The sequence below is a fragment of the Sinocyclocheilus anshuiensis genome, unplaced genomic scaffold (genome assembly GCF_001515605.1).
Source record: "Sinocyclocheilus anshuiensis isolate Anshui unplaced genomic scaffold, SAMN03320099.WGS_v1.1 scaffold1051, whole genome shotgun sequence".
Classification (NCBI taxonomy): domain Eukaryota; kingdom Metazoa; phylum Chordata; class Actinopteri; order Cypriniformes; family Cyprinidae; genus Sinocyclocheilus; species Sinocyclocheilus anshuiensis.
Genome location: NW_015546234.1, coordinates 1954140 through 1967089, shown reverse-complemented (window position 1 = coordinate 1967089; position 12950 = coordinate 1954140). Strand labels below are relative to the sequence as shown.

Here is a 12950-nt window from a genome sequence, read left to right as displayed (position 1 = left end):
AATCGTAGCCTTTTGAAGTTTAATCGTCATATTAATAATCCATATAATTCTTGTCTTTGCGTCCCCAAAGAGCTCTTATAATTTAGACTTTTTGTACCATTTAAGAGTTTGCATGGCATTAAATGTAAACAATTTAACTGAAGACGTTTTAAGGACCCGCGGAAACCCTAATAAGAACATAACGTTAGTCCAGTGCAAACATTTCTGTCATGCATTTGGCAAAAAGCTTTTGTTGACTGTGAATTTTACCTTTGAAATTTGAGGCAAGTGCAACTCTGGCGTCCCCGTTGTTTGTGAGCAGTGGTGTGATGGCGATTTAAATAAAATACAGATTTCCAAACAATCCAAACATATGGGTATCCCCTTGAACTTGGTAAAAAGATAATCTGTTTACCATCTTGACTTGAAAATACTGTTTTCATGGTCAGTTTTTAATTGATTATTTGCTAATGTCAATGAATGTTTACATTAGAGTGCACGTCCTACTAGGCTGACATTAATAAGGGAGCGGCTGGAAACTATAGCGACCTCTCCTGGTTGGAGATAGTATTAACATCATAAACTGAAAGCAATCTTTACGTGACTTGCTTTTCAAATGTTTTAAAATCCAGCGGGCCCTACTAAAAGACACTGCGGGCCGTATATTTTATTAAATATTTATGACTCCTTTGTTTGTCATAATGCTGACACCAAAATCAAACCATACTAAACCTCCCAAGGTAATTTTTTTTATTATTTATTTGCTAGAAATATGACATTTAACACTTTAGACCTATGTTTTTAAAAACCTCCTAAGGTTCCCTGAAGATACTCCAGAGGGTCCGCAGAGACCAAATGAAATTTCAAATATCAGCCAACTTTCTAATTAATGATCTGCTAAGGATTATCTAGTGTTGTAATATTAGTCAATCTATATTAATAATTATTATTGTAAGGTATTAGCTCTAGAGTGTTTCAGGGAAAATCGTTTTTTATTGAGGTTAAAAGATGAAAATCCCTGCTCTAGGTAATTAAAACACATGAACAATCAGGTTACACGTGAAAGCACACACCGTTTTCAGATTGTAGGTGTCCTGCACAAATAATAAAATAAAATGTAAAAAACCTGGTACTTCTCAATATGTAAAAAGCAAATATGACTATGATTTTGTTTAAATGTAGCGTATAAAATCGCGTGGCTCTTACCTCTAAATGGTGTTAAGAATGTGTCCCGCTCTTCATCCATAACCATTGAACTTACAGTAGTGTAGCGCACCGCGTGAACTGATGAGGGGCAGCGCACGCACATCTTTCCGCCACACACGGTCACGTGATCCTCGCGCTTCTGCTTTCTGTGACTGAGGGCTCAAAAGGTGTTTCAAATGAATGAGAAAGAAGAAACAACCTCCATGACGCAGCCGCTTACCTAGAAGCATCTCCGGCGCGTTCTGTGGGTTGTGTACGTGAGCGAATCGAGGGCGCTCAGGACACGCAAGTGCTACATATCATTAGGTTTTGAAACTGTCTGTATAAAAAGTCCCCCCCCCAGATATAAATGTAAAGTATCAAATAAGTTGGTAAAATAGGCTATATGAAAATGTAGCTGTGTCATTGCTGTTATGCAGGAAATATACCTCGAATTATTGGACAAATATTAAATATTTGAATATTAAACCTACAATTTGTCAAGATTGAAATACTGTTAGTTTTCTTGTATCACATTACCTCAGTAAAGTGAACCTAAACCAGTTTTTTAATACAAAGAAAATCCAGCATCCATAAAATTGGTATGAAGATTTCAAAACAAACGAGTTGGTTTAAAAATTAAAAACCAAAATCAAAATCTCAAAACCAAACATACTATGATTGCCTTTGTGTGCAAAAACTTCCATTGAACTAAGAATGATAATTACTTTAATTATCAGCGTATTTTTTGTCATAACCCCAAATAATAGGCACCTCAGATGTCTATTTGTATGAGTAGTGTTTTCATTACCTGTTACAAAGTTTATAATCTTCAATTAAATGTATTATCAATTATCATTTTGGGTTTAAAATGATGCAGAATAGGACAATTTCAAAGCATATGATACATTTAAAAAAATGCTAAAATAAATACATTTTGATTAAAATAAATGAAATAAAAAAATTTGAAATTAAATGTTTCATGATGTAACATGTACGGTAGTTGAACAAACTAAAATTTGTGGAAATCCAATGAAAAAGGTTATGTGACAGTTTATTTTATGATCCAAAATGACGCCACAGGGGAACTTCCTGGCTCATACTGCTACTATGCACTCAATGTTAGAAACCATCCTCCGTTTACAGAAACTGTGTGGTTACCCTGCAATTGAGTCAAATCTGTACTGTCGAAACAGTCAAAACATCTTTAACAGCTTTTATCTTACCAAGATTCAAATCTTCAGTCATATTTACCAGAAAACCTGTATAAACAGTTCAGTATCGTATTATTTTTAATAAAAAATAAAAAAAGAGGGGTGAGGAATGTTCAAAAATCCATATACAGGCAAACAAAAAGGTGTGAGGGGTTGAAGAGTATGTTGTTCACGTCAGCAACCACTGATAGCCTCCCTTATTTCTTTAAAAATGTTCACCTGTAGAGTTGGCAGGACACTTGGCAGTTTAATCATACTGAACAGATACATTTGCAAAAGAATCACTCAGAATGACTCACTCCACTGGTTCTCTGAAATGTTGAGGATCTCAGTCCTGTTTGTTCAGGATTAATTCAGTATTAAGCAGCTTCATAGTGTTTTTTTGTGTAACATTGTCTATTAAAGAGCTCTGACAAACATCTGCCCACCACTGCCTCGTGTCAGGATCCAAGTGTCAGTTTTTCCATCTGATTTGCTGAAGTAACAAAAAAAGAACAAAAGTCACTTCACGCAAACGCAATTTTGCATTGCAACAAATGAAGTGACCTGTAGAATACACTGATAAATTACTGTAAGATGTTTCTCAAGATTTCTCCTCAAACCTACTCCTACTACACTGAATCAGAAAATGACTCCACAGTGGAGGCTCACTTCCTCTTACCACGTTATTAAGGAGTTCCTGGATCTTCCTGTATTCAGGCGAGTCTCGTTCCAGCTTCTCTCTGTAAACGATAAGCTGCTGCCGGTCCTTCAGGTCTCTGTATGTCTGAATGAACAAAAGAAACGCAGTGATTTACACTGAGAAAGCTGTAAACGCTGCCATAGTGACTCGAGAATTAACTCACATTGATGACGATATCATGGCATTTATATTTCAGAGCCCCGCTGAGTTTGAGGTCTGGGTCGTCGATGAGGTTCACATACTCCTGCAGCACCTGCAGATCATGGGAAAGCCCAATGAAGAGCACGCCGGGATGGGCAGAGAGGAAACTCAGCAGGTTTATTACAACATCGAAACTAATGTACCTGTACAGGGGCGCTGTTCTTATGCAGGATGTCCACCACTCTGTGAAAGCCAATGGGAGATCTTTTCTTGGTGTATCCCAGCCAGTTCTTGGTGTTGAACAGACTATCCACATCAAACCAGGACTTCAACTTCGCTCTTGCGCCAAGAGCCGTGAGAATGTACTGCTTTTCTGAAATCTGCAAACATGACAGGTTACAGTATATGGTTTGTCAGTAAGGGAAAGAAACTCTTTTACATAGACTGTTATTAAAGACTTCCACATGTGCTATTTATACACTAGTGGGGCCAGTTGCATAAACATAGTCACTATGTTAAGACTGTCTTAAGAGCTAGTTTCATCAACTATTAGCTAGCCAAGAGTTAATCAGACTTATTTTTGGATTCAAATTAGACCATTCTCCCTTTTTATAACTGACTTTATGACCAAAATAAAAAAAGAGATAACTAACTTTTTAAGACTAGTCTAAGCGGTTTATGTAACCGGCCCCTGGTCTAGACACACTTGAATGAATTTGTTTCTAATGACTGTAGAAACATCTAAAGGTGTAGGTGTTCATAGACAAATATGAAAACTATACTATAAAAATAGTAATCAAGATGGTAAATGTTAAATACAATTAAGTACAATTTGAATTAAATACAAGTAATTTGATGACAAATGACTGTTTATTTTACCCGGAAAGTTTTTCTAATGTTCGAAGGGCTGCTAAAAGTTCCCTGAAGAAGAAGAAAAGGATGAAAATGATTGAAATACAGTTGCCCAACAAGTATCTGGAGATTTAAACAACACGTTAAAATGTATAAATATCAAACCAGGTGACATTTATTTAAAACTAGCACTTTTCAAAAATCACACAATGAACCTGGTTAGGTTTCAGATTACAAAACAATAGATATATTGTTATTTTTAAGTGTGACTTAAGTTTCTAAAAACTCTCTGAAGCTGTGGAAAATTAATATATACAAGAAAATGAATTAGTCAATTAGTAAATTAATTAGCCACAAAATAAGACAAGCTCAATGTAATACAATAAATATATATAAAATGTGTCACGGTTTCTAAAAAAAAAAAAATTAAGCTGCACAAATGTTTTCAACATTGATGTTAAGAAATGTTTCTTGAGCATCAAATCATCATAGAAGGATTTCTGAAAGATCATGTGACACTGAAGACTGGAGTAATGATGCTGAAAATTCAGCTTTGAATCACAAGAATAAATTACATTTTAAAATATTTTCGAATAGAAAACAGTCATTTTAAATTGTTATAATATTTCAAAATATTACTGCTTTACAGTATTCTTTAATCATTGCCTTGAGACTTCTTTTAAAACCAGGATCTTTCTGACCTCCAAACTTTAAAACAGTAGTGTACATTGCAATACTTCATTTCTAGATTATATATATTAGAATATATTCAGTTTGTCTGCATAATATTTTACAATACAGTGCATGAGTGGAGCATGAGCTTGTACCTCTGACTCTCCATAATGGTAAAAGCAGGAGTAGTACAGTGTGGTGATGATTGGCATATTAAGGATGGATGCTTTTCTAGGGAACTTCTTAAAGATTTCTGCAACTGCCTTCTTGTCACTAGCCTGAAAAAATAAATACACAAATGAAATAAAATACAGTGAACACACCAATTAATTGATTCTGATACACCCTTGAAACTGATACACCCTTAACATTAGGATATTCTCTTCTGGGAGCTATTTTCTCTGTGAGCTTATGTCTGACAAGTACTTAGGCCTGCTTCACACATCCTGTGGCTGCACCACATATTAATTTCAGTGCTCGTATTAACAGATTTTGAAACTCACAGTGCAAGTGTGAGCAGCGATGCTCTTTGTCTTAGAAGCAACTACGAAGTTTCTGAGCTCAGCTTATTATATTGCCAAATATTATAAATATAGCAGAAAACAGTAAAAAAACAACAAAAAACACTACAAATTGTTTTATCAACACAATCTTGTGTTTGTATGAAAAAACACATTACAATGGTAACTAATTTGCCATTTATAGAAAAAAAGGTCTAGGGCTTCAGGCAAGTTACAAAAACAATTTATATTCGGTAAATCTGTACATTTTATTATCTACCATATTATTAAAGATACTTTCAATACAGTAACCCAGAAATCACATTATTTTCTGCACTGAGCCATAGTGAGCAGACACAGGATGTGTGAAACAGAAAATACATGTCAATGACGTATTTAGCGATATCTAACCAGACTATATTCACATTACATAACTGACTGCAAACGGAATCTCACTCTCATACGTGTTATTATGCCATAAGAACAAAGTGAGCACACTTTCACTTGTTTCATAATCGAAGGAAACATCTGCCGTGTAACCCACTTTGAGAAAAGCCTCTCGCTTCCCTCTGTACAGAGAGACCCATCACCTACCACACCACACTCAGGAAAGAGGAAGAGCGAGGAGGTGCAGAGGAAATGTTTCTTTAACAGCATGGTAAGGTGAGGCAGAAATAGAAATGCAGACAAATTTTGTTTCATTTCGTTTCGACATTAAAAAAACCTGTATACACAGAGACAAGAAGTCAGCACGGTCATGGTGTCTTTTTCTTTAGGGTGACATTTGGCTTGGGGCCCATCGTTCTTTTTCCAATTCCATTTGCAAGCAGTAGAGAAATGATTGTACTATACTACATTACACAGTTATTATGTAGTTGTAGTATATTACAGTACTACATTAACCAGTAAACGGTTTCATTATTCATATACTTCATACACTTCTCATGATCTTAAAAAAACTGAAACTAAAAATTCTATTTTTTATGGATGACTTTATTGATCACTACATAAAATTCATACTTTCATTAGTTTTATTTCATAATTTGACTGACTTGACTATTATTCTAAAATGTGCATAAGTGTGAATGTGAATAATATAATGATATAAGGGAATAATAAACAATAGTGAGTGGCTGGACTCCCTCACCTCTATGATTATTTGCCTCTCGAGGAGTGTATAGTGGTCTTGAACGTGAGTGGCATCATCTTGAGAGAAAGGAAGGCTGAGAACAAACCGAGAGATCACACAGATCATTAAAAGGTCAGCAGGAGATGACTCTGAACTCTCCGTTGAATCCCTCTGAAAGATCTTTACCTGAGGCAACTTTTGAGGAAGTCTCTTCTTCGACTTTCATCCTTAATATTTAAGTGTTCTTTGTAATGCATCAACTGTTTAAAATATAAAGGAAGCCAGTTTAACGTGTGTGATCAAACAGAAACATTACTACAAATTACTAGGGTAATATTTGACAAGTTTCCACCTGTTAACATTAGTTAAAATGAAATGAAAACATTGAAAAATACTTTTAAAGCATTTATTAATCATTGTAAATGTTAATTCCAACGTTTACTAATACATTATTAAAATCAAAAGCTGCATCTGTTAATATTATTTAATGAACCTGAGCTAACATGAACTAACAATGAACAATTTTATTTTTATTAACTAACGTTAACAAAGATGAATAAATACGGTTGCAAATCTGTTTATTGTAAATCTACTTATTGTAAAGTGTTACCAAAAATTTTATTAGAATGTCCAACTTCCTCTCTTTTCACTTTCATTTTAGACAAATAATGTCACTGAGGCAAAAACAGAAACATGTTAATTTTGTTAAGGCCATTTTCTTCCTCTTTTCACTTCTATGAAATTTAAAGTTATTTATACTTATACTTATTTCAGCTGACATTAACCCTCTATGATGTAGTAAAAGTATTTTTTTCTGCTTAAAGTGGAAGACTTAAATATAATCAATATTTTTTATATATATATTTTTTTAATCTTGTCTCAGATAACATACCATAACAGAAATAAAATTATTTCAGTTTTATAGTTGTTGCCTTCAGACAACACTGTACCACTGCGGAAAGAGAAATGAGTACTTTACAAAAATGGGGAATGCAAGACTGTGTAATTTATAGAATTTGAACTCTCTCACAAATTCATATTTCTCATAACTCTCTCTTTTTATTTTAAAATGCAATGTACTAGCACCTGATACTTTTGGTATGCCCTAGTGTGACTCCATTATCTTAAATAATGTTATCGTAACAATCAACGTATGTTTGCATCATCAGTTACAGGTTTACTTTTCACAAGGGAAAATATGCTACAGCAGTACGTGTGTAAACATGAAAGAGGAAGTGTTTGCATTTCAATTAGTTAATACTGGGCTCTCCCCTCCTGTTTAAGAAAGCACCCATGAATTGGGAGGTGCAGTTTGTTGAAGCGAGTCAAATTTAGTCATATGACCTGGAGGCGGCACTGCTATAGAGGGTTAAGTACATATGGTCATGTGGGTACTGATGTGTGTACAAGTTATAATGACAGTTGAGTATGTAAGTGCAGTTAGTACCTACCGCCATATCTTCTGTCCTGCCAAGAGCCCTAAAATACAGTCATGTGACCAACGTGATAAACAGTTATTCAAATAAAACACACAGCAATAGATGGAAAGATGCCAACCGCCCTTGCACAAAAACATTTTAGACAACTATTTTTAACGTTACTCACTATGAGGGGAAGTTAAATATATAAACCACAAACTTACTTCAGTAACTCGACCACAAGCTTTTGCTCTCCCATCTCTTTTAAATAGTGAACATAATGACGCAAAGCCACATCTCTCGCCATTAACTCTCGAAAGAGGATTTCTGCAACAATGACAAAAAACAAAAACCATGACTTTCTATAAAATATTTCACTTATTGTGGAAAAAAGGAACTGAGAAGGAACTGGCGAGATCACAAAAAAAATCTCACCTTTACTTAATGACTTTTTTAAAAATATCAAGACCTGCAGTAGGAAAATGTAAAAGATCAGTGAATAAGCACAAGCTGTTCCTTCTGATATGAATCATCATAAAGTCATAGCGGCGCTTCCATATAGAGTATGTGAGAGATGTGCGGCTCACAGCAGTGATGACGTTGCCATCATAAACAGCAACTGCTTCATCCAGCAGCAGAAGTTTGTCCTGCAGAGAGCAGAACTTTTCTAGGGAAAATGCCTGTAAAAGAATCCTTTTAATAAGATGCAAAAAGCATATTTGTCCATGTACAAGCATTCAAAAGTGGTCATATATTCTGACAAAATACTTTTTTTTTTTTTTTTGCAAGCAACATATGAATACATGACTAATATTTGATTATATTACAGTAAATATTTTACGAGTGTGTGGTTCTTTTTTTTTTTTTTGGAGGGCTCTTAAAAATGTGAAGTGGAAATAAATGGGCCTGCACCTACTTATCAACCACAATGAGAAATAAACAAATGGCTTTATCCTGTTATATCAGACCTCCTGACTTCACCTTTAAACGGACTTTCTAGTGCAGTATATCTTCAGTATATAGCAGTAAATATACTTTCTATATACAGCTCTTTGCTGCCCCCTACCCGTCCTTTCTGCATTCTCCTCACGGTTTCCTCAGGACTCAGGTCACTGACAACATCCTATGACCATTTAGAAAACAAATCAATGTTAGAAACTTATAGGAAAAAACTAATTACACCGTGGAAATTTCTGGACAAGCTTACACTACCATTCAAAAGTTTGGGGTCAGTAAGTTGATTTTTTTGGAAGAAAATAATACTTTCATTCAGCAAGGATGCATTAAATTGATCAAAGTGACAGTAAAGAATTTTATAATGTTACATTTTCAAATAAATGCTGTTCTTTTGATCTTTCTATCCATCAAACAATCCTGAGAAAATGTATATCAGAGTTTCTACAAAAATATTATGCAGCACGACTGTTTTTAACATGTTTCATGTGACACTGAAGACTGGAGTAATGATGCTGAAAATTCAGCTTTACCATCACAGGATTAAATTACATTTTAAAATATATTCAAATACAAAACATTCATTTTAAATTGTAATAATACTTCACAATATTACAGTTTTACTGTATTTTTAATCAAATAAATGTAGCCTTGATGAACAAAAACATTACAAATCTTACCGACCCCAAATGTTTGAACGGTGTGTAATAGGTATTACCTTTCCACCTGACTTGGGCTTCCTCAGTTCTGGTGCGTATGTTCTAGAAGATGTGTCGCTAAAAGCTAGAAAACAGTGAACAAACACACTTAATTAAAACAAATGAGAATATAGGCCTAAATCATTCTAAATGCCTCAATGATTTGAACTTACACTCGGAGAAGGACTGGAAAGCACCAGGTTTGCTCTTTGCTGAAGGAATAGAAACAAAATCAGATTGGTGAGTCTATAATGATTGAACTAAAACGTTCAAGAACTCTTCACTGTAGATTACCTTTAAACAGGGAGCTCAGGGAGTATCCAGACCCCTGTTTGGACAGTGAAGGAGTGGTGTCTATTTTGGGAAAGCTCTGTTCACTGCCTGAGCGGATACTGGAGGCAGTTTCCTTCACCGACCAAGAGATGCCTAAACACAAACAAAAACTGATGAGCATCCAGATGAGGTACAGACAGTAGCAGAGATCAGAGAAAGGAGTGCATACTTCCCACAGGTTCCCCACTCCAGCTGACTCTCTCAACATCCTCCTCATCCTCATCATCATCGTCCACCAGGATGCTGTTCACGGCCCGTTTGGACTCTTTCAGCTGGGAAATAACAACACAACATAATCTGAGTCAGGGCTCTTTAAACTGTGGGCCACACAGAGAAAATGTGAGAGGAAAAATATAATACAAACATCGTACAAAATACATATTAACTTTAAGAACAGTTTGTGATTTTTAACAATTTCTAAATCTTTCCTCACCACTGTCACCGTGTTTAATTTAATTCATTTAATTTATCCACTTTAATTTACTATTTTCTGTAAACATTGAAAATGTGTTCGTTATGTTCTCATACAAATTATATTACCTTGTTAATTAAATATAAAAGGCAAATATTTTCCACGTAACATTTCGGTCTTTTGCTTTGATGTCTGTTCAATAGCTAACAGAAAGCCAACTATTTAATTTCGGAAAGAACATGTTCTGCGATCTATTTGAATTCTATTGAGAAACTGACATGGAGAAAGTCAAACATTATCTAAAAAAAGGCACATAAAACTAAAAAGACTGATGAAAAGAGGAGAAAACAATCTTGCACCAGCACTACTAACATATATTAAAATCTTTTTAAACTACGCATGACCACGTTTACTAGAATTTATCACGTTTTATTGTAGGCTTATTTATTGTGGTAAATTTTGTCTACTTGTAGAATTGATAATAGATGATCCGTTAAAAGGAATAGATTTTTCCCTATAGATTTATATTACAACTGTGGCATGTTGTAGCCATTGCTTCTAAATGTGCAGGCTGTTGTTTTTCATAACAAATGCTAAAAGATTAATAAAAAAAGTCATTATTGGCCTGGTAATGATTAATAAGCTAGCCTTATTATAACAGATGCCACAGTTAAGAACTATGGTACATTTTCATAAGAGCAAATACAAGTCAGAATCGAGAGCCATGTGCAAAATGGGTTCTAATGATGAGTGATAGAAAAACCCGGCCTTCCAAGAGATGGCATAGATTAAGATTAGATTAAATCATTAAGAGCCTGATGAACTGTTAAGGAGTAAGAAATAAACAATATCGATATATAAAATGCTAAAGTCCATGTAAAGCAGTATTAAATATCGGTTCTGAGTTTGTCACACCACACGGTCCGATTGACACGGGGCCCGGTGCGGCTGCACCAGTTGCACCCCCCTAAGGACGGCCCTGGTAATGACAGTAACTGCGATTGAGCAGGGGGACCACTGATGCTAATGCGCTCTAGTTATTAGTAATTAGTGTTAGGGGACATCATCAAGACATGATTTCAGCCCTGCCCTAAAAAATCCTGAACACAGACTCCACAATTCAGTACTTCATAGTTCACAGTCTTTGTAACGTGTTTTCAGCAATACATTTCTAACATTTAGAATGCGTTTAGAAACCATTCGCTGAATTGCCTTTACACAGACTTTAAGTTAGATTGACTCCCCATAGCATGTTGAATTAGAACATTCTGCATAGCCTAAATAATATAAAATACATTATATAATATCCTATGTAAGCAAGTAATTGTTAACTAGGCTATTAATTTATTGCAGGTGTGTTATCAACCAATTTTGTACTTGTGGATGATAGCACAAAATACCATTTTACAAAAATAAACATATAAACAAAGCTTATGAGAGAGCATGACCCAGGACTCCACTAAAATAGACCACTCTTCAACAACCACCCCCCACCACCACCACCAATGTTCAAACCAAAACTACGCCCTTGGTTTTATAAGGCTGAAGGGGCCATAAAGTGGTAAACAGGCGTTGGACTCCATAGAGCTCAATGGAAACACAATCAACTGACCTGTGAAAACTCATCGTCTTCATCATCAAATGTGAACGCTTTAAATTTGGAGCTGTTCCAGTACTCATCATCCTCTGGTTTGGCCCGTGTCATCTGAAAAACACTCACAATTTAGACTCGTGTAGACAGCAAACAGTGCAGCTGCAGCTCCCTTACTGCGCTTCATCTGATCTGTGCCACCGGCCGCAGAGGCTCTCAGCTACACAAACATGCCACTTCTTTATTTATCCATATGCTGCTGTCAGCTTAAACTGCCACTTGCATTTCGAGATTCGCTAAGATTGTAGTTTGTAAGAAGCATATGCATCCGCATTATTTTGCTGCTTGGAGCATGACAAACAAAAATGGCAATATGATTTTATAATAACGATATAACAGACTGACCTTCGAAATATTACAGTGAAAATCGACACATGAAACGTCAGATTTCTTTCCTACTAACGTTAGTTCCTGGTTTTAACATGTCGCCAAAATAAAAGTCCGAGAAACATTTTTGTGTGTGTGTGTGTGTGTGTAACTGCTGTTTTAGATATTAGCATTTATAACAAATTAGTTAATAGAGAATGTTATGAATAAAAAAAATTATAAAATGTTGATATTTAATGTAAAAACGTTTATTTCTAAGTGAATGTAAACTTATTTTAAACAAATTTACAGGGATCATTTTTCCATGGCACCTTACATAATTGTTTTCAGTTATTATTGCTAGCTATTTTTCCCTCAGTAATTCATGCTCTCACTTTAAAATTAAATAGTCAAATGTTTTCACAGAGAGTGAGAGAGAGAGAGAGAGAGAGAGAGAGAGAGAGACCTTTACATTACATGAAATTACCCCTTGGAGATTAATAAAAATACCAAAGATTTTGTAATTGCAATTAAAGTACATACCAATGGATAAGTCAAGTAATATACTGCAGTTCTTGACCAATAATAATGTGATATCAATTAGAAAATAAAGAGCCAGCAGAAAGCAGTTTTGCAGTCATCAAAAGATAATTTTTTTTTTATCTCTTTAAAAAAAAAACAAAAAGAAAAGCAAATGATTACTTACACAAATTACTTGCATTTAAAATAGAAACTCTTCAACGAATGTAATTGAACTTGAAGGTTTATGAAATTCTTAGGACTATGCAAAAAAAAAAAAAAAAAAAAAACACTTTCAAAATTTT

General features: G+C 34.8%; 2 protein-coding genes across 3 annotated transcripts in view; both read right to left on the bottom strand.

The window, feature by feature from the left end:
* Positions 1-1291, bottom strand: part of LOC107701477 (probable G-protein coupled receptor 132) — a 4856-nt gene extending 3565 nt beyond the window's left edge. Inside the window, exon 1 of the mRNA XM_016503484.1 lies at positions 1186-1291. Coding sequence (XP_016358970.1) covers positions 1186-1288 — 103 coding nt within the window. The 5' untranslated portion in view covers positions 1289-1291. The remainder of the gene's footprint in view (positions 1-1185) is intronic.
* A 903-nt stretch (positions 1292-2194) lies between these two features.
* LOC107701516 (spermatogenesis-defective protein 39 homolog) lies at positions 2195-12251 on the bottom strand. 2 transcript variants are annotated; one of them, XR_001635652.1, is made up of 20 exons: positions 12166-12251; positions 11782-11874; positions 9927-10029; positions 9719-9850; positions 9598-9636; positions 9445-9509; positions 8839-8895; positions 8360-8452; positions 8208-8241; positions 7997-8099; positions 7806-7833; positions 6541-6614; positions 6373-6448; positions 4881-5003; positions 4081-4122; positions 3405-3581; positions 3224-3313; positions 3040-3144; positions 2678-2853; positions 2195-2597 (listed from the first exon to the last, which is right to left on the bottom strand). XR_001635652.1 is itself a non-coding variant. In XM_016503556.1 (19 exons), exons 2-19 carry the CDS (start codon positions 11872-11874, stop codon positions 2833-2835), a joined length of 1455 nt encoding a protein of 484 aa, XP_016359042.1. In that variant the 5' UTR covers positions 12166-12251; the 3' UTR covers positions 2195-2832. The 2 variants fall into 2 exon arrangements, 1 of the variants encoding a protein (XP_016359042.1); XM_016503556.1 differs by having other exon boundaries at positions 2195-2853.
* Between the last annotated feature and the right edge of the window lie 699 nt (positions 12252-12950).